Genomic DNA, 20,901 nt, shown 5'->3' with positions numbered 1-20,901 from the left:
CCATTTGTTTGTGTCTTCCTTTATTTCTTTCCTCAGTGTTATGTAGTTTTCTGAATACAGGTCTTTTACCTCTTTGGTTAGGTTTACTCCTAGGTATTTTATTTTCTTTTTGCTATATCAAATGGGATTTTTTTTTCTTGAATTCTGCTTCTGCCATTCATTGTTGGTTGTAAAGAAATGCCTTTGATTTTGGATATTGACTTGTATCCTGCTGTTTTGCCAAATTCATTTATTAGGTCAAGCAGTTTTTTGGTGGAGTCCTATAGGATTTTCTATGTACACTATTATGTCATCTGCAAACAGTGACATTTTGTTTCCTCATTTCTGATTTGGATGAATTTTATTTCTTTTTCTTGTGTGATTGCTGTGGCTAAAACTTCCGTACTATATTGAATAGAAGTGGTAAAAGTGGGACAGCCTTGTCTTGTTCCTGATCTTTAGTGGGAAAGATTTTAGTTTTTTGCCCATTGAGTATGATGTGGCTGTAGGTCTCTCACATATGGCCTTCATTATGTGAGGAATGCTCCCTCTATTCCCACTTTGCTGAGTGTTTTTATCATACATGGGTGCTTGTACTTTATCAAATGTTTTTTTCTGCATCTATTGATATGATCATGCGATTTTTGTCTTTGCTTTTGTTTATGTGATGTATTACATTTACTGATTTGCACATATTGTACCATCCTTGATCCCTGGATGAATCCCACTTGATCATGCTGTATGATCTTTTTAATGTATTGGTGAATTGCAGTTTGCCAATATTTTGTTGATGGATTTAGTGTCTATGTTCATCAGCGATATTGGCCTGAAGTTTTCTTTCTTTGTTGCGTCTTTATCTGGTTTTGGTATTTAGGATGATGCCGGCCTCATAAAAAGAGTTTGTGAGTCTTCCATCTTTTTAGAATTTTTGGAATAGTCTGTGAAGGATAGGGGTTAGCTCTTCCTTAATGCTTTGTAGAATTCTCCTATGAAGCCATCTGGTCCAGGGCTTTTGTGTGTGGGAGTTTTTTGATGACTACTTCATTTTCATTTGCTGTTATTGGTCTGTTCAGGCTTTCTGATTCTTTTCATTGAGTTTTGGAAGATTATATTTTTCTAGAATTTGTCCATTTCATCTAGGTTTTCAAGTTCTTGGCATACAGTTCTTCATAGTAATTCTTACAATCCTCTGTATTTCAGTGGTATCAGTTGTAATCTCTCCTCTTTCATTTCTGATTGTGTTTATTTGGGTCTTCTCTCTTTTTTTCTTGATGAGTATGCTTAAAGGCTTATTGATTTTGTTTATCTTTTCAAAGAACCAGCTCCTGGATTCACTGATCCTTAGAATTGTGCTTTTAGTCCCTATGTCATTTAATTCTGCTCTGATCTTGGTTATTTCCTTCCTCTACCTGCTCTGGGCTGTCTTTGTTGTTCTTCCTCAAGTTCTTATAGATGTAGGGTTAGGTTGTTTGTTTGAAATGTTTCTATCTTTTTTAGGTGGGCCTGTATCGCTGTAAACTTCCCTCTCAGAACTGCCTTCGCTGTGTCCCATAAGTTTTGGGTTATTATGAGTTCATTTTAATTTGTTTCCAGAAACTTTTGATTTCTTCCCTAATTTCATTCTTGACCCATTCATTGTTTAATAGCATGCTATTTAATCTCCATGATTTTGAGTGTTTTGGGTTTTTTTCCATGGGGTTGGTTTCTAGTTTCAGTCCCTTGTGATCTGAGAAAATGCTTGGTATGATTTAAATTTCTTGAATTGTTGAGGCTTGTTTTGTGTCCTATCATGTGGTCTACCTTTGAAAATGTTCCATGTGCATTTGAAAAGAATGTGTATTTAGCTTCTTTGGGATGGAGGGCTATATATATATATATATATATCTATATATCAGTTAAGTCCATTCCTCTAGGGCATTGTTCAATGCCACAATATCTTTGTTGACATTTTGTTTGGAAGATCTGTCCATTTTTGACAGTGGGGTGTAAAGTCCCCCACTTATAATTGTGTTGCTCTCAATACCTTTCTTGAAGTCCTCTAAGATTTTCTTTATGTATTTGGGTGCTTCCTATGTTGGGTGCATATATGTTTACAATGTTTATGTCTTCTTGGGTGTATTCTTCCCTTGAGTATATGAAGTGGCCTTTGGGTCTCTCTTAGGCCTTTTTTTGGAAGTCTATTTTGTCTTATATGGAGTATTGCTACCCCAGCTTTTTTTTTTTTCCTGTCCGTTTGCTTGGAAAATTTGTTTCAGGCCCTTCACTTTCAGCCTGTGTAGGTCTTTTATCCTGGGGGAGTCTCTTATAAAAGCATATGTGTGGGTCATGCTTTCTTATCCATTCAGCTATTCTATGTCTTTGATTGGAGCATTAATCCATTTACATTTAAGGTTATTATTTTATAGGTGCTTATTCATTGTCATCTATGTGCCTTTGTTTCTCTCTCTCTCTCTCTCTCTCTCTCTTCTCCTTCCTTTCCTTAAAGCAGTCCATTTAGTACTCTTGCAGAGATGGTTTGGTGGAGGTGTATTCTGTTAGACTTCTTTTGTCTGGGAAGCTTCTTATTGGCCTTCTATCTTAATTGAGAGCCTTGCTGGGTAAAGTAGCCTTGGTTGCAGATTTCTGGTTCTCATTACTTGGAATATTTCTTGCCATTCTCTTATGGCTTGGAGCATTCCATTGAGAAGTCAGCTGCTGGCCTTATTGGGCTCCCTTGTATGTACTTCCTGTGTCTCCCTTGCTGCCTTTAAGATTCTCTCTTTGTCTTGAAATTTTGCCATTTTAATTATGCTGTGTCTTGAGGTGGGCCTCTTTGGGTTCCTCTTGATTGGGACTCTCTGTGTTTCCTGGATTGTGTGACTTTTTCTCTCATCAAATTAGGGAAGTTTTCCATCATTATTTTTTCAAACAGGTTTTCTGTCCTTGCTCTTCTTCTTCTCCTTCTGGTATCCCTATTATATGGATATTATTATGTTTCATATTGTCTTGCATTTCTCTTAATCCCTCTTCATTCTTCTGAGCCTCTTTCCTTTTCTTGCTCTTTCTGGGTGTTTTTTTTCTACTTTGTCCTCCAATTCGCTGATCCAATCTTCTGCTTCATTGATCCTGCTTTTCATTCCTTCTACTGTGTTCTTCAGTTCAGAAATTGTATTCTTCATTTCCTCTTGGCCCTTGTTGATAGTTCTATTTCCTTTTTCATGTTGATATAGTTTGTAGGAGTTCATTGTAGTTTCCCTGTAATTTCTTGTAGCTCATGTGAGCTTGTTGAGCTTCCTGATAATCGTTTTCTTTGAACTCAATATCTGATAATGAGTTGCCTCTATTTCATTTAGCAGTCTTTCTGAGGCTTCCTCCTTTTCCCTTCATTTTGGGATTGTTTCTTTGTCTTCTCATTGCTCATGAGACTCTTCTTGTAGCTTCTGTTTCTTAAATTTGTCTGTTCTAGTTCCCTTGGTTTATGGTGTGAACTTCTATGGTAGCATTCCTATGAGATTCAGTGGTGCAGTCTCTTTCAGGTATCCTGATGTTCACAGCTTCCCTCTACTCTTTTTTGTGATCAGTTGGAGGGGAAAGGCAAAATGGTTTAGGACAGCAAGACAGTATTCTATGATATTTACAGTAGCAGCCAGTAGAGAAGAGATAGGAGATCCCTTGTATATGTATTGTGTTAACCATAATTTTCCACCCCACTAGCCTCTTTTTAGAAAGGATGGAAAGAATATAAGACTCTTGTTGGGAAGGAAAGGATTGTGAGTTGGATCTAGAAAACAGTGAGGTTGTGGGAGGTGAGATTCTAAGGTAGGTAAAGAACAGTAAATAGGTGTAGTGTGTGAGAGAATAGAGTTAACCACTACAGTAATAGAGTTGGGGAAACCTCGAAGTGGGCTGAGATCTGGGAGGGGTGTTGTGTAGTATTTACAATTATATGGAATAGGTCTTATTTATGGTAATATTAGAGCAACAATCATATGACAGAATCTATGAGATCTAGATGACAAGAATAGGAAGTATAGAACCTTGAGTAGTGTGCTAATGGAACACAAATGAAGGACAGTAAATTAGCAATACACTATGAATGAGATAACAGGGGAAACCTATCAAATGATACAGTACAACCAGCCAAGCAAAGAAGACTATACAGAAAGAAGAGGAACACCAAAATACCAATTAAAATACAAAATGTAAGAATAATGAAAAAAAGGTAATACAAATATGCAATAACTTGCAGGTTCAAAAAAAAAGGAAAAAAAGCAGACGATGGAATGAAGAAGAGATAAATGTGGAAAGAATGGAATAAACACTAGAGTGAAAGAAAGAGAAGCATAAGGAATTGAGAGATATAAAAATAAGAAGAATTAAAAAATAAAAAGTTACTTAAAAAATAAAATCAAACAATCAAACAAACAAACAAAAAAAACTTGTGTTGGTTTCTAACTGGCCAAACCAGTTTTTCTGGACTTGCTGGCTTCAGCAGGCTGAGGGGCGATTGGAATTTCTTTTCTCCCTTCCCAGTCAGAACCCAATCAGTCTCTCAAGCACTGTCCCCAGGGCTAGCCACCCGTTCTTCCAGAGTCAGTCTGGTGCCTCTCTGCAGGGCCCTGGGTGTGGGTCTGGGCACTCCCAAGCATCTCTCCGGAGCTCACACCAGGGGCTCCAGGATCCCGTGGAGCATCCGCTCCTTTTTCAGGTTCATGGTGTGAGCTCTGGGGATCCCGAGGGGGCGCTCACTTCCCCCCAAGTTCACGGCCAATGGGCACCGGGGATCCTGTGGAGCACCAGTGCCTTTTCCGTGTTCACGGCTGTGGGGTCTGGGTCTTCCACAAAACCACACTATCTCTGGGTTGGGGGCACGGGTGTAAGACCAGGCCGCCCTTGGTCAGACAGGCTGGGGTGCACACTCTTCCCAGGGCTGTGCGTGGGTGCTCACAGCCCCTGTGTGATTGTCTCTCAGCCCTCACTCCCTCTCTGTGCCTTCAAGCAATGAGGCCTCCCCCGGTGCTGCTCAATCCTTGTTTGGCCGGGGAGGGAGCGGTTGTCCCAGCTCTCTCCCAGCTTCTCTGAGGTAAACCAGGGAGCACCGGCCTGGGGGCTGCGACCTCCCTGGACCCCGCCCTGATCCCTGTGCCCTTATTATCCTGAAGCAATCTCCTTGCCGTCTGATTTTTCAATGTCCACCATAATTTTTGATCTCTAATTTTCACAATGTTGTTGTATTGTTGGCTTTTGCTCTGTTCTTCCATAGATCAGTTAGTTTTTTCTCCCATGTGTAGGGGGAAGTGGAATCTGTTCCCTCCTACCACGCCACCATCTTCCAAGTCGGGTTTTCCTATTCTTGACCCAAGAGTTCCGTTCTGCTCTGATGCTTATTGGCCTTAAAGGGCATGTGTCAGGGGGAGTGTGAATCCCACCCCCCAGCTCTCAGAGAGAAAGGAGAGAGGAAAAGGGGAATGTTTCCATGGTAATGGGAAACACTGAAAATAGAAGAGGGAGAAGAAATAGGGGATTGAACCTCACCCAAGGGTCAGGTGAAGGAGGGTCACTCACTTGTATAGCGAGAGGCGGCAGCACTTTCTCGAAGTTCTCTTGAAAGGAGCGAAGCTGGTGACTGGTCTGGCCGAGAACGTCCTCCACCAGCTTCCTGAAGGCTGGCTCGGAGAGCTGGTGGTGAGGCAGCTGGGTGGGGATAGACACTGTCAGCCTACACGTAAACCCCAGGTGTGCTAAGATGGGACAGCTATTGGTTTGTCTGCTTACTGCCCCACTTTCCTTTGAGAGCTTGCCCTTCTACAGGGTCCAGTCGAACAGCCAGAATGGGCGGTCACAGTGCTCTAAGCCACAGAACTGGCAGTCGGGGTGTCCCTTCTCCCAGCCACCATGGTCAGTCCAAGGATTGGACAGTGGGCCTGAACAGGGCTGATAGGAATCTTCCCATCGGATTTAGGACGTGAAGGCTATGAATGACAGGGTCGTTCTTCCTTTGGATTCTGAGCTGTAAAGGTAAGCACTTGGACTGTTGAGAGTCATCTCTCCCACCACACAGAGAAAGGCCTGCCTGAGAAGGAAGCCAATCCAGAGAGGGAAGCAGAGCTAGAGATGGAGTGAAAGTCAAGCCCTGATGATGTCATTTGTAATGAATGCAGCCAGGCCTCGGGCTTCTCCCGCACTCTCACCAGGCTACCAAGGAGGGAGTGGGACCCCGGAGCTAACAGAGACGGGTCCCCTCTGCTTGTCTTCAAACTCACTGCTCTTGGTCCTGATTTAGAGCTTCTCTTCCCCTCCCCAGAGGAGCTGAGGTTCTACTATGCAGGTCTTTCCTGGGCTCCACAGGATGAGACCAGGGGAACGGGCCATGAGACAGAGACAAGGAAGCTGGCATCAATCACTGGCAGGCCCCAACCTTCTGCATTACAGGGCCAGCTGAGAATGGAGAATGCCCTCTTTCTGCTTTAATGAGGTTGGCCTCCCCTACTGGCCTCAGCAGCACTCCCTGGCCCCTCACATCTCAGCCTACATACAAGGGGTTTGGGTAACCAGGGAGAGAACACCAGCGGGTAGGAAGAGAACGAAACGATCATCTCATCAGATTTGCCCTTGGCCTTCAGGAAAGAGGAATGCTTCTTCCTGCAAGTTGGTTCAGGCCTAACTCAAGTCAAAGAAGAAAAGCCCATAGTCCCAGCCCCCTCAATGAGGAGAAACAGCTTCATCTATCACCCCAGCAGAAGGCAGGCTCTAAAAAGTGCTTAGCAGAAGCACATCCTAAGGGCTGCTGGAAACAAAGGATGGGGAGATGGGGGTCCCACCTGGGGACAGGGATTCTGAGACCTTCATGGACATCTGTCACATATTGGGGAGCTCCTACACATGCCAGGTGCTGTGAAAGGCATGGGGGATGACGGGGAGGGGCACCCAGACCGAGGAAGGAACCTGCACAAATGACCGGAAGTGGTGTGCGCTGGCAGTGGGGGCTACAGGTGCAGAGTGGGGCTGTGGGCTGGACAGGTACTGGAGGGGAATTCGAGAGGGGTTTTCATGCAATGAACTAGAAGGGGAGAGCTGAGCTAGGGAACAAGAAGCACAGGAGACAGCCTGTGGTATGTAGAGTACTGAAGCTGTTCCAGCCTCGACCCACAGGCCGTGCAGCTCTGCTTCTGACATCAGGAAGAGATCCGAAAGCAGCTGAGAATCCTCTCCTATACCAACCTTGGCCTTCAAAATTCCAAAAACACAGTGTGCTCGGAGGTTCATCCAACCCTCTCTGCAGCCTATTTATGCTTTCAGCAGATTGCTCCTTTTATAGGCTGTTGAGTGTTTGGTCCAGAGCCCAGGCTCTAGAGTAGTATTGTCAGGGTTCATATCCCACTATTAGCTGGGAAAATTGCTTAACCTCTCTGTGCTTCAGCATCCTTTTGAATGTGGATAATAATAAAACTTTCTCTGTGGGTTGTTTCAGGAGTCAGTGAGATCATGCACGGAAGGTGCTCCAAACAGGTACACAGTGAGCACCCATGAGGATGCGGCTGCTAAAAGTGGTGGGAATAACAGAAACACCAGATGGACACATTTACTCCTGACTGTGCAGAAGGGTCCTTGTCTCTGCCACCAACATCTAATCCAACCCTGGGGACAGCCCCGAGGGTCTGCCTTTCCCCGGCAGAGCCTCCTCTGCTTCTGTGTTCCAGAGCCTGGGAATGACATGGAGTTCCAGTGCTATCCTTGCTTTCAAGGGCCCACCTCCACTAAAGGAAGGAGAGCAGACACAGGAGAGATCCAAAGGTCCCCACAGCTCCTCTTAAGCACCTCCAGGACCTGTTTGGAACACCCAACATCCCTCCAAGACCCTGCAAAAGAAGGCTGAAGGGGTGCAGGGCTATTCCCCAGAGGTGCCCAGCCCCAGAGGTCTTACCTGAGCCAAGCTGCTCTCTGCCCTCTGCAACACTTGCTTTGCAAGTCCCTCTGCAGAGCCACGAATGTGCGAAGAATCTGGCCCAGCCACTGCTCCGCCAGCTTGTTAAACTGTGGGAGCTCAGCTACCAGCAGGGAGTTGAGTGCCTGGTACGTATGCCGGGCCTCCTCCTCCTCGGAGGTCACGCTGCCTGCCTCCAGCAGCTTCTCTTCCAGCCGCTCAAAGTCCAGTAGTTTGTCCAGACGCTTCTTGATCAGGTTCCGAGAGCCAGCCAGGGCTTTGGCCAGGCTGCATAGTGGCTGCCACACCAGGCCTTCCAGCCGCTGCTTCTGTGGGTAGAGGTGAGCTTGGGAGTCCAGGAAAGAGGTGGCAGCCAGTAGGCAGTGGGAAAGGGGACTTGAAGGTAGGCAGGCCTGGGCTCCAGTCCTACTCCCACTGACTAGCTGTGACCTCTAGCACGCTACCTAACCTTTCTGGGCCTTGATGTAACCCATCTGAAAATAGGGAGAGTCCAGGTAACGAGTTGAGCAGAGCTCCTGGAACAGAATAGGTATTTCATATGTCACTTCTTGATATCTTTACTGTGCACAGATCTTGAAAAAGGTTTTGTATACAGTGGTGGTCAAAAGCATAGATTTTCAGGGCTTCAGATTCAAGCTTGCCACTGACCATCTGAATAAACGTGGGTGGTCACCCCTCTGAGACTCAGCTCTCATCCGCCAAATGTGGCTATTAATAGTGTCTACCCTGTAAGTCGTGTGGTGAGGATTAAATGAGGTGAAGACTGTGAAGGGCTTAGCTCGGTGCCTGGCAGACAGCAAGGCTCAGCAAACATTAGCTGGGGCTATATTTATCGGTAAAACATGCTAATAATAACCTCTGCCTGCTGACTACGCAGGGTGGTCATGGGTTGGCAACCGTGTGAGGGGCCTTGACGCTACACATTGTCTGTACAGGTCGTCACCTACCCACAACGGGAGAAGGAGAAATTCCACTCACAAACTCGGGGAAGGCCCGGAGCTGCAGGTCTCTGGCCAGGCTGCAGTACTGCCCCGCAGGCCCCTCGGGAATGTCCAGGTCGTATTCCTGCGGCCGGAAAGCGCAGGAAAGCCTGGAGCAGGGCAAATGAGAGACAGAAAGTCACAGTCCATCACAGCCACCTCGGCTCTGTGTCCCGTCTGCACATCCCCTGTGACAGGGAAGCGCACAGCCTATTCCGCCCCCAGACAACTTGGTTGACTAGAAAGTTCTTCCTGACTAAGCCAACATCTTCCTCCCTGTTCCAGCACTTCCCAAACCTCACACGTCTGCGTACCTCCCTTGCGGTGTTTTTGCCACGTCCGTTTCTACATGGTCTATTAATACTTTTCTTAAATCAACGAAGTCTTCCTATTTCAATCAATGCATTTATCTAAAAGAAAAACACCCCACGACACTGCCATAAAGAGAAAATGAGTAATAATGTGCCATAAATAGGCATGTGAGAATAATGGCTATAAAAACAAAGTTGTTAAGTTCTGTCTGGGTGTCATCGCCTGCTGATTGCTCCCAGTCCGAGCCCCACTCTGACTGCGTTAAAGACATGCCAGCCAAAGAGGCTTTTCCTGCCTCAGAGGGTTAACAGAGCGAATCACTTTGTCCCTGTGGGATTCCACGTTCTGTCATCTAAGCCCTGCATCTAGGGAAATGCAGCCTGAAAGCTTCCAAATATTCGTCCTCCTGCGCAAAGCCTGATGTGTCTCTCACATGCCTCTGGGTTCTCTCCCTCCAGCCCTGAGTGATTTCCCCTGCCAGCTCCCTGTGCTGGTCAGATCCTTCACTGGGGAGCCCAGGATGAGCAGGAGCAACCAGGGCAATCTGCACACTCAGAGGAGTGTGCAACGGCCACCTCCCTCCTTGTATACACACTTCCGATAATGTCACCCCAGGTCCTGTTATCCAACGGCCCATTATTGTGTGACGGAGCTGGTGTGCGCAAACGGACACGACAGAGAGCCAAACCACGTAAGAGGATGAAGTAGATGGAATGAGTCAGCGTCGATGACAAGAACGAGGCGGGGAGTTTGGCACATGGCAAGCGACGGACATGCTGGGTGGGAAGGCAGCCTGCTGTTCCCGTGGGCTGGATCCAGCTTATGGAAATACATTTCCTTGGGACTGAGTAACATTTCCATTTCCATTTAATTAAATGTCTAGTTAATTAGTTGCTCACATGGACTCATCTTGAGATTTCACCTAAAAGTCTGAGCTTCCAGGTTTCTTTTTTTCCTTAAAGTCAGAAGTGGGCCACACGGGGCCCAGAGCAGCCACTCTCTTGAGTCAAGTACTCACCGCCCCTGTAGCTTTTACTCATTTACTCATTCATTCGTTCATTCCTTCATTCAAGTTCCAAATATCATTACTGTTTATTTAACTACCAAAAAGTATCATGAACAGACACTAGGCTTTGTACACATGCACATTTCACTCAGTGCATGGCCCCTTTGGGCACCTGAAATTGTCACCTGCTCTGGGTGCCAGCCTGGCAGGGTCCTTCTGGGGGCTCTGACCCCAACCCCTGAGAGCTCAGTGGGCTCAGAAGCTGCCCAGTCCAATGACCCGTGGGCTGTGCAGTACTTGCCTGTGGGACCTCATCCAGCCCCTGGGTGACCTTCTCCCTTTGGTTCCTGCAGCTGGTACCTTTACCAGCCTGTGGGATGGGCCTGCTCACCTCCTGCCCAGGGAACCCAACCCTGCCCCACCCATTATGAACTGCAGAGTCCTCACCTCCAGATTGTCCAGGTAAGTAGCCACGTTGTTCTTCAGCTCAGTCACACACAGTGACACCAAGTGGAACCTCTCTTCTAAGTCATCAAATTCCTTGTCTTCCGTCTGAGAGTAAAGTTACGCTTGTGAGGGCTGAGAATATCCATGTGGGGGCAGTGTTCACCATGCAGCTGCATCCCCAAGTCTTCCATGAGGACCACCTTTCCACAGCCCAGCCCACCAGAGCCAGTTCCTTCAGCTCCAAAGCTGAGTTGGACAGTTAGAGGCAGTGAGTGTGGTTTAGTGGTTTTGCATTCAGACCACAGGATCAAACACACAAGCATATGAGTCCTGGTTCACTTGCTTCCAAGCTGTGTGACCTTGGGCAAGTGTTTTACCCTCTCTGAGTTTCTCATATGCAAAGTGGAGGTGGGTGGGTAATAGGAACACCTGCTTCATTGTGTGGGTCAAGTATCGCCTGGTTCAGAGCGAGTACTTGATCGACCTGAGCTGCTACTGGTAGCCATCACAGCTGACCCCATGCCCAGACCCAGAGATTAGCTCTCTCTCTGTGTCAAGAGGCCCCAGAGAGAGAGTAGCACAAGGTGCAGTGGAGAAAGCCCTGTGTGGGCCTCCTCAGAATCGAGTGGGGTGCCAGTGCTGCCTATACCTGGCTATCGATGCTGCCAAGTCACTTCCTTCCCTGAGCCTCAGCGTTCTCACCTCTGAGAGCAGTCTAAGCCCCTCGCCCCACCCACTGCAGTCTTGCTTGCCCTTGGCATGACTACGATATGACCCGTCCTCCTGCCCACGCTCACCCTGGGCACGAGCCCTGCCTCCTGCTTCAGCAGCTGGCTTAGCCGTGTGGTCTTCTTGGACAGGGTGTGTGCGTTGATGCGGGGCCAGCCGCTCCCGGAGGGTGAGCTGCTCCACTTGTTGTACTTGGAAGCTGCACCAACAGAGAGGGAGGGTGTGGGATGGAAGGTGACCCAGGGAAGCAGCATCCAATCCTCCTGGCGAGGCAGCTGAGTGGGCCCTCTTCTCACACATCGGGGTCTCGCCCATTCGAAGGGTGGTGAGTCAGAGTAGACAAGCACGGGGCTGAGCCCCTCACTGTGCGGTGTGAGCCCTGGCTGAACAGGCTGCTTGACTTTGGCAATCACCGCATCTTGGGTCTCAGTTCCTTATCCATAAATGACGCCAGCCACTCGCAGGGTGGCTGGGAAGATCACATAAGATGATGGGTCTGAACCTACTTTCTAAAAAAGAGCCCAAGCAAGAGGTGATTTGCCCGAGGTTCCTCAGTCACTGTTAGCCTGGCCAACTGGGACCATACGTGTCCACTCCTGGCTCAGGCTTTCTACAGATGGCCTGACCCCAGGGCTGAGGGTTGAAACCTGGCTCTGTCCCGCACCAGCTCTGTGGCCTGGAGCAAAGGACCAAAGCTCTGTTTACCCAACTGTGAAACAGGACTAACAGTACCAGCCTCGGAGGGCCATTGCAAGGATCAAACAAGATAAGAAATGAAAAACTTAACATAGTTAGCCCTTAGCAAACATTAGCTAAATTATCATTATTATACAGTCTCGGTTGTGCACATGAGTTTCTCTGTCCTTGGACACTGCTCCGTTTTTCAAACCTTTCTGTTTTAACAAACCTGAGAGGCAGGATCCCCACTTACCCTCCTCCCTGTCCAGGTACATACCAAGCCCTTCCCCCCAGCCCCAATCCCTACCTCCATATTCATTATCCTCCAAAGTATAACAGCCATGTGGCTTGAATGGTGATTTTACTTTAGTTCAAGGGATGGGTTCCACACCGATTGGTTCAAAGAAGGGTACATAACCCTAAGCCAATCAGCTCATGGCATTCCCCTAACCAAAGTTCACGGTAAGTGCATCACCCAAGTGGGTCCTGTCAGAGTGAAGCTCCAGTTTAATTTTATGGCTAAGAGGAGGAAGGGCCTGTCTTATCTTGGAGGGTGTGGTATGCAGAGGTGCATCTTGAAACAGTTGGCCTGAAGATAAAGAGCAGAGCAGAGCAGTAAAGAGCAGAGAGAAGAGACTCATAGGAAACTGAGCCAGTACCCTGATCAAACCCTACCTAAGGCCACTTACCTCTGGATTTGTAGGTCCATGACCTCCTACATACCCTTTATTGGTGAAGCCTATCTGGGATGAGTTTTTGTAACTGGAAGTATGCTCCCTGCTGTGTCCCCTAACCTACCCGAGTCCTTACCCAATTCCTTGCGCCTCTTGTACTCATTGATGTTGATGTTCACGTCCTGGAGGGCGGAGGTCCGCCTCTGGAGAACAGGTAGGCACTGGCATCGGGGGAGTGTGTTCTTCCAGAATTTTTCTGCAGCAGCAGCGGGTACTTGGTAATCCTCTGCAGAGGGATGACCAGTAGGAAACTGAGGCCTGAGGGTCCAGCTGAGGCCTGAGGAAGAAGGCTGGAATTAGGCAGGCAAAGCCCGCCCTTGGGGCTCCAGGGAAACTGGGCTTCTAGTTCCAGCTCAGCCACAGAACTCCCTGAGTGATCTCCAGCCAGTCACCTCCTTCTGTGCTCTCAGTTTCCTCACCTGTCATTTGTGAATTCCAGGAGCTGGATGGATGCTGCTAGGTCTCATCTTACACCTGTTCTGGGCCTTGATTCCCCATCTGTTCCAAACCTGAGGACCGGTGCTCAGCCCTCAGTTCTCTCGCTCACTCAGCAGCAAGCCCAGAGCGCCACTCCCTCTTTCGGGAAACACTTGCTTCTTTTGGCCCCAGAGATGCCCTCTGTCCTTCTTATACTCCACACTGCTCTCTTGGCCAACTCTGCAGGGCTCCCTCCCATGCTGGGGTCTCTGAGGCCTCCTCTCCTCCCTCTCCTCCCACTCTCGTACCTACTTCACTTAGTCTTAAAGCTTTAGACACAGCCCAAACCAGATCTTTGCTTCCTGCTTGTGCCTGGAGCTCCAGACTCACACAGTCAACTGCCTACGTAACATCCCACTTGACGTGTCCCAAGCACAGCTCTCCAGATGGGGCAGCCACAGGACATTTCATTGAATAAAATGGTTTCTGCTGCTTTAAAAAAGAAAAGCTTTTCGAATGACAGGAGCTCAATGTTTGAAGATGCATTTGAAGTATTTAAAGGAAAAGTCATAACAGCTGTATTTTCTTTTAAATGGTTCAGCATAAAAATCAATGAAACAAACAGCAAAAGGTTAACACTGGTTCATATCAGGTGGTGGGTATGTAAGTGTTCATTGCATTCTTTTTTCTATAGGTTTGAAATTTTCATTAAGAAGGTAAAAGGAAAAAAAAGCACATGGGAACTAATGGTGTCAAGATCTCTTCCAGATGCACCAGTTATGAATGGGTGACTATCTCTCTGATCCCCCTTCGTGATAATGGCTGGTATTTGCAGGAGGAGTGCCCAAGTCAATGGCACCCAGGATACATAGGATCTCTCCAACAGTTGTTCATTCATCTTGACCAATAGCCCTCAGGCCTGGCTTCCGAGAAACCCACGAGGGTTCCATCCAAGTCTCCACAAGACTCACAACACTGCTCAAGACCATTCCCCTCGCGCCTTTCAATGGTATCCTGGGCTCTTGCTCTTTGCCTCAGGAAAATCTCCAGACCAAACGGTCAGGGAAGATTGGCCATGAGGCTAAAAATAGGCAGAGCAGGTGGGAACGCCATCACGAGCTGCAGGGAATGGGGCGGCAGGGCTGCAATCCGACATCAGGACACACCTACGCCGACCATCTGCTCTCCCCAGGGGCTTCCTGGCTGACCATGGTGGGAGAGGTGGTCACCATCGCCAGGTGCTGGCAAAACTCTGTCCTCTGGCCTTACTCTCCATAGAAAGGGCCAACTGCCTCACGGGGACAACTGTCACCTCACAAATCAGAGGGCAGGGGTCTTCAAAGAGATCATCACATTTCTTCTCCATAACTATCCAGGCATCACACTACAGAGTGACAGCAGACTCTGACATACGTGGCTTTTCTAATGTAATCTGGAGAAAAAATCTGTATGCAGCCTTTCAGATAGACAACAAAAATGACAACATAATGCCTGAGCTACATGAGTATGAGGCAACAAGCCCCTGGTGGGGAATCAACTGGTGAGATCTCTTAGGAGAGCAGTTTGGCAGCGTGTGGAGTACACAGACCCTTTGTTCCATCAATCCGACCCCCAGTCATCTACCCCCAGAAATATCAACTCGAGCAAGCGAGGTGGAAATTATTCAGCGACTATATTTACGACAGTATAAAATTGGTAACAAACCAAATTACCAACAGGGTAATGGTTAAACCATAAACCTGCCCGGAAAAGAACTCTCTGTAGCCATTAAATAGTTATTTGAACTTGCTTGTGCATGCATAAAGGAACTCTGCAAAGACCCATAAAAAGTTTAAAGCTGCTGCCTTAACTTTGGAATGAGAGTTGTGATTGAGTGGGTGAAGGGGCAGGGTTGAGAAGATTTTCCTTTTTTACTGTATAAATGTGGATGTTTTAAATGTTTTGAACCGAGTAACTATGTTACCCATTCAAACTGTAATTAAATTTTTTTGTAATTTAAGAATTTATTCATTTATTTTTAGAGAGGGGGAAGGGAGGGACAAAGAGAGGGAGAGAAACCGCAATGTGTGATTGGTTGCCCTTCACACACCCCCAGGTGAGGACCTGGTCCACAACCAGGCACGTGCACTGACTGGGAATTGAACCAGCGACCTTTCAGTTTGCAGGGCTGCACTGAATCCACTGAGTCACACAAGCCAGGGCTAATTTTTTTTTCTCTACACATCTCTGCCTGGAGCTTCCAATCACTGGTGTCAGCTCTGGCTGTGATGCCACCCAGGGCCATTCTGATCCTTTTCCATGGGGCAGGACTTCAGCCACCTGCAGAGGGCCTCCCAGGCGATACACCCATGCTTCCCAACACTTGCTCATGGCACTGGTTCCTCTCACCTCACTGTCCTTCCTGTGGAAGTCATGGAAGCTGTCCACCAAATGTTTCTGCTTTCCTACTTTCTGACTTAGGGTAGGACAGCACACCCTGCCTCCTGGTAGTTGGATAAAGCCACGGGATTAGTTCTGGCCCCATGAATTGAGGGAAGCGATGGCTATCATTTCCAAGCTGGAGCATTCAGTTACCAGTGTTGAACCCTCCAGAGCTCTTTTTCCCTTTGCCCCAATTACTGGCAATATTCCAGACAGGGGCTGCTGTCAGCTTGGGGCCAGAGTGAGGATGATGCAAAGAGCCCCAAGCCACCCTGCAATGGAGCAAAAGGAAGGTGTAAGCCTTTGTGGTTGGAAGCCACTGAGAGTTGGGAGTGTTCGTGCCTGTAGCCTAGCCTAGCCTGACTGGGACACTCTGGAAGCGGTGCGAGCATCACCAAATGGAGGTGAGGCCATAACAGTCCCTGACCTTGGGGTCACTGCAGCGCAGGAACAAATGCACACTGGTCTTCCTACTCACACCACAGCCTCAATAATGCCCCCGGATCTCTGCTGCAGCTCTGGCCTCCCGCCCGGTACGACTCCACCAGCAGCAGGCCTTGTCGTAGCTGGCACAGTAGATCTTATAAGACTTGCTCCAACTCCTCTTGGAATTCCAGGAATAAGTTACCTGACAGTGAAAAAGCAACAAGGAGCTCACAAAAGGCATGTCTGTCTGTCCCTTTGCTTGGGACAGGGAGGTAATGAATGAGACCACTGCCAGCGTGACCACCTTTGTCACCTTGGGCAAGCTGCCTCAGCTTCCTGGGTTTCCATTGGTCTCATTGACTTCCACAAGCACGCTGTAAGGATCAGTGACAGAACACTGTAGAGCTCAGGCTGATGAATCGTGCATACTTAATGATGGTAGCTATAATTAGAGCAACAGTATTGATAATGCTCATATTTGTACAGTGCTTTACAGTTGACAAAACACACCCATGTTGTATCTTTACGATGACTGTGTGTGGCAAGCACAACCACTGACACCCAGTTTGCAAAGACACACTGCACCACAGCCCAGGAAGTGACAGCACGGTGGGGCTTCGGGCTCAGGGAGGACTAGGGCCAGGTCTCCAGTCAACCCTTTCCCAGCTGCACAGCCTGGGCAAGCCTGGACCCCCCCAACCCTGCATTTTCCCATCTATAGTTTGGAATAAAAATACTACTCACCTGCAAGTGCTTTTTCTTTGATGAGGATTAAGTGAAATAATACATGTAAAGCATTTGACACAAACTTCACTCACCAAATATTTACCAACTGCTCATTATTGACTACCTGCTAAGCACTCTTCTAAGCTCTGAGAACAAACAAAACCCTTATCCCATGGGGCTTATATTTCTGTGGGTGATGGCGGACAGTAAGTAAATATAGTCCATATGTTAGGTGGTGATTAGTACCACGAACCAAGACACAGGCAGAAAAAGAGTTAGAAAGTGCAGATCTATTTAGGGAAGGCTTCTGTGAAAACGTAACCACAGACCAGAAGTACCCAGCCCCTGGGGAATGTCTAGGGGAGGGCAGCTACTGGGCTTAGGGAAGAACAGATACAAAGGCCTGATGGCAGGTGGGCACTGCACATGTGGGTACGAGCAAGAAGGCAGTTGTGCCCGGAGTGAGTGAGCAAGGGCACAGTGTTGACAAAATAAACAGAAAACTGAGCCAGATCGTGGAGGGCTTTGAAGGCAAGAAGGAAGGAAGTGGAGTAAGGTGTCTGGATTTATTCTAATGGCGGCAGGAAGCAACGGGAGGGTTTGAGCAGAGGTGACATGATCTGGTTTCTCTGTTTTAAAAGGATCACTACGGCGCTCATTTCAGCAGCCCCCCCTACGCTAAAGTTAGAACAGTATAGACAAGATTAGCATGGCCACTGTGCAAAATGACATGCAAATTCCGTGATGCATTACATACATTTAAAATCACAAACTTATGAGATTGGCTATTTGTAGGGGAAGAAGGAACAGATGGGAAAGGATGAGGAAGTGGGGTAGGGTGGTAGGAATGAGAAGGCAATGCTTTGCTGAATACCCTTCTGTATAGCTCTGACTCTTAGATCCTGAAATGTTTCACACACTTCCCAGCTTGTATATATGTGTAATGTGTGTGTGTATACGTTTTTGTGTGTGTATATATATATACATATTTGTATATACAAGATCTGTCCCGAAAAAGTCCAGCTATTGTTAATATACAAGAACAGTTTGCGTGATATCGATGTAACCTGGCCAGCCAAGGAGAGTGGACTGGAATGTGCATGCACGGTCCAATGATGACTTCACTGCACTAGTCATGGGGGATGGTAGACACTGTTGAGTGAGCATGTGTACTGTGTGGCCTTACATTCAAAATGACTGAGTGAGTAGTGCAATGAATCTGCATCAAATTTTGTGTTAAGCTTGAACATTCCTCTGCAGAAACTATTTGGAGGATTCAGAAGCCAGAGCTATGGGCAACTGGTGATTGGCAGGTTCATCATGACAAACACACCCACTCATGCATCACATCTAATTCAGAGTTTTTTTAGTGAGACATCAAATCACCCAGCTGAACTCATCCTCCCTATAGCCCAGACTTGGTGCCCTGTGACTTCTGGCTTTTTCCAAAACTAAAATTACTTTTAAAAGGGAAGAGATTTCAGACCATTTATGAGAGTCAGGAAAATATGATGTGGCGGCTGATAGTGATTGGGACAAACTGTGTGAGGGTCCCAAGGTACTTAGTTTGAGAAGAAGGGACCAAGGATCATTGTCCTATGTACAACTGGTTCTTGTGTCTTGGGTTATTGTTCGCAAGATGTCTCTATTTTTCAATATTACTTGGCTGGATACCTATCATGAGAACGCAATGCCATGTGTGTGGTGTGTGTGTGTGGTGGGTGTGTGTGTAATGCCATGTAAATATATAACATATATATATATATTATGTCAATATATAATATATATGTTATATATAAATGTAATTAAGGCCAACCAGGTGTGGAGGGGGAACCCCAAATGGAATACAAGCAATAGGAATTTATTACAAACAAATAACATAATCACAGTGAATAGTGTGGCAAGAAAATTAATAGTATCTGTTTTTCACAGTGGTACTGTTAGTAATTGTGAAACTACTTTATGTGTATGCTAACTTTGAGCAAATAAGTAAATATATCATAAATAATGACAGCCATTTCTTTCTGTCAGAGAAAGATGTTACAAAAGAAAAAAGGGAAGGTTAGAATAAACCTTGTCATGCTGGTGGAATTGGAGGTATCAGTATGAACTCATGGTTTTAAATATATATATAGAATTAGATACAGAAAGAAACATAGGTATGTGTATATGCATGTAACAGCATGTAAACATGCACTTCCTAGCTCTATCAGCTGAGAAGGCCCCAGGAGCCATGATACCCCAGGAGCAGTGAGCACACCTAGAGGCTGGAACCTGGTATCTAAATACTACTCTCCAAAGACAGGAGCCAGGGCTCTGAGGAGGAACAGCTAGTTCTAAGGATGAGGTAGGGAAGATAGAAGATGACCCTGAAATGTCCTGTGGTGTCAGAAAGTGAGGAGGTACTCAAAAATTGTTAGAGGCACATTGAAAGGACACAGGAGCCAACTTGAAGGAGCTCACCATGGCTGACGTTGGTACAATTTGAGTGAGAAAATAAATCATGATAGTACTAATTTCTCACTCACAGAATAAAGTAAAAATCCACGAGTCCATATTGATATAAATAAATAATTGAAGAAAAAAATGAATGGGAAGGAAAGACAGTTCTTTCTTAAAAGATAATTTTAATTAATAAATGTAAAGGGAGAATAATGGTAGTAGAAAATCACCATTAGAATACCAGTAATAACTATTGCAGCAAGAACCATTGATGGACGTTAAAATTGACTAAAGTTCGAAAAGAAACAGAACATTAGCATAATGCTGAAGTTTCTCTCCACAAGTATTTAATTACAAAGGGGAAAACAGCAACATTACAGTGGAAAACCGAGCAGATACCACCTTCTATCAGCTATGTGACCAAAGATAACACTATTCTAAGTAATAATATGCAGTGTAATCATGTGATATGATGCACTGAGAACTTGACATTGACTGTGATATGCCTGCCAAAAATGTATAACCTTAACTTAATAACTAAAATGGTTATAATTTTATGAATCATATTATAATGTTGCAAAATATGAAATTTGTATTATAGCGCAGACTCATAAAATATGGATTTTATATGTAAACTTTTACAAAATATATAAAATAATTTTAGTTTTAATAACTGAAAACCTCAAATTGGGGAGTTTTCTATAAACTTAAACTGTTCAGAAGAATTATGGTGACTAAAGACAAAAGGAGACTAAAGAACTGTCACAGACAGTAGAAAACTAAGGGAACATGACAATAAAATAAAATGTGATGCCCTAGACTGGATCCTGGATCCAAAAAAAAAAAATGTTCACAGGAAAACTGGTAAAATCTGAATAAGGTCTGTAGCATTAACAGTGTTAATTCCCCTGTTTCAGTAAGTGTACTGTGGACAGGTAAGACGTTAAAGTTAGGAGAAGCTACATGAAGGTTATATAGGAGCTTCTGTATTATTTTTGCAACTTTTCTGTAAATCTAAAATTATTTCAAGATAAAAAGTGTAAGAAGGCCCTGGCTGGCGTAGCTCAGTGGATTGAGCGTGGGCTGCAAATCAAAGCATCGCAGGTTCGATTCCCAGTCAGGGCACATGCCTGGGTTGCAGGCCATGACCCCCAGCAACCACACATTGATGTTTCTGTCTCTCTCTCTTTCTCCCTCCATTCCCTCTCTAAAAATAAATAAATAAAATCTTTAAAAAAAAGTGCAAGAAGAACCTTGGAGACATCGTGCAAAATGGAGTAAGCCAGACACAAAAGAACAACACGGCACAGCTGAGAGGGGCCTCCTGGCGCACCCCGACTCGTGGGGACAGGAAGCAGCATGGCGGCCACCAGGGGCTGCGCGGTGGGCAGTTTCAGCTGAGGACGAGGCAGCAGTTCTGGAGATGGGCCGTGGTGACGGTGGTACGACAAGGTGGACTGCCCGGTGCCACTAAATGTACGCTTAAAAGTATTACAATGGTATATTTTATAAGTTACATATATTCTACCACAAAAAAAGTTTTAAATAAAGTTTTTTAAAACAGTGCACACTAAGGTTATAGCAGCCTTATTCACAATTGCCAAATCTTAGAAGCAACCTGTTGTCCTTCAGTGGGTGAGTGGATAACCTGCACCACACCCAGTGATTAAAAAAGGGAAA

The 20,901-nt window shown here is 46.1% G+C and overlaps 1 protein-coding gene and 1 non-coding gene across 2 annotated transcripts in view; one reads left to right on the top strand and one right to left on the bottom strand.

The window, feature by feature from the left end:
• The window catches only part of ARHGEF37 (Rho guanine nucleotide exchange factor 37), a 33,293-nt gene that overhangs the window by 9,194 nt on the left and 3,198 nt on the right, over window positions 1–20,901 (bottom strand). The window contains 14 exon segments of the mRNA XM_036014625.1: window positions 5,524–5,652; window positions 7,883–7,926; window positions 7,929–8,211; window positions 8,882–8,980; window positions 8,982–8,993; window positions 10,649–10,753; window positions 11,446–11,526; window positions 11,528–11,565; window positions 11,568–11,576; window positions 12,866–12,983; window positions 12,986–13,059; window positions 16,055–16,064; window positions 16,108–16,152; window positions 16,155–16,255. Of these exon segments, the coding sequence (XP_035870518.1) occupies window positions 5,524–5,652; window positions 7,883–7,926; window positions 7,929–8,211; window positions 8,882–8,980; window positions 8,982–8,993; window positions 10,649–10,753; window positions 11,446–11,526; window positions 11,528–11,565; window positions 11,568–11,576; window positions 12,866–12,983; window positions 12,986–13,059; window positions 16,055–16,064; window positions 16,108–16,152; window positions 16,155–16,255 (1,148 nt within the window).
• On the top strand, window positions 17,430–17,540 carry LOC114510456. Its single transcript, XR_003685639.1, has one exon. It is a non-coding gene; the product is annotated as a U6 spliceosomal RNA (small nuclear RNA).

Source organism: Phyllostomus discolor, chromosome 13 (assembly GCF_004126475.2).
Source record: "Phyllostomus discolor isolate MPI-MPIP mPhyDis1 chromosome 13, mPhyDis1.pri.v3, whole genome shotgun sequence".
NCBI lineage: Eukaryota > Metazoa > Chordata > Mammalia > Chiroptera > Phyllostomidae > Phyllostomus > Phyllostomus discolor.
Note: the sequence above shows the minus strand (reverse complement) of the source record. Positions and strands in the feature narration are given on the sequence as shown.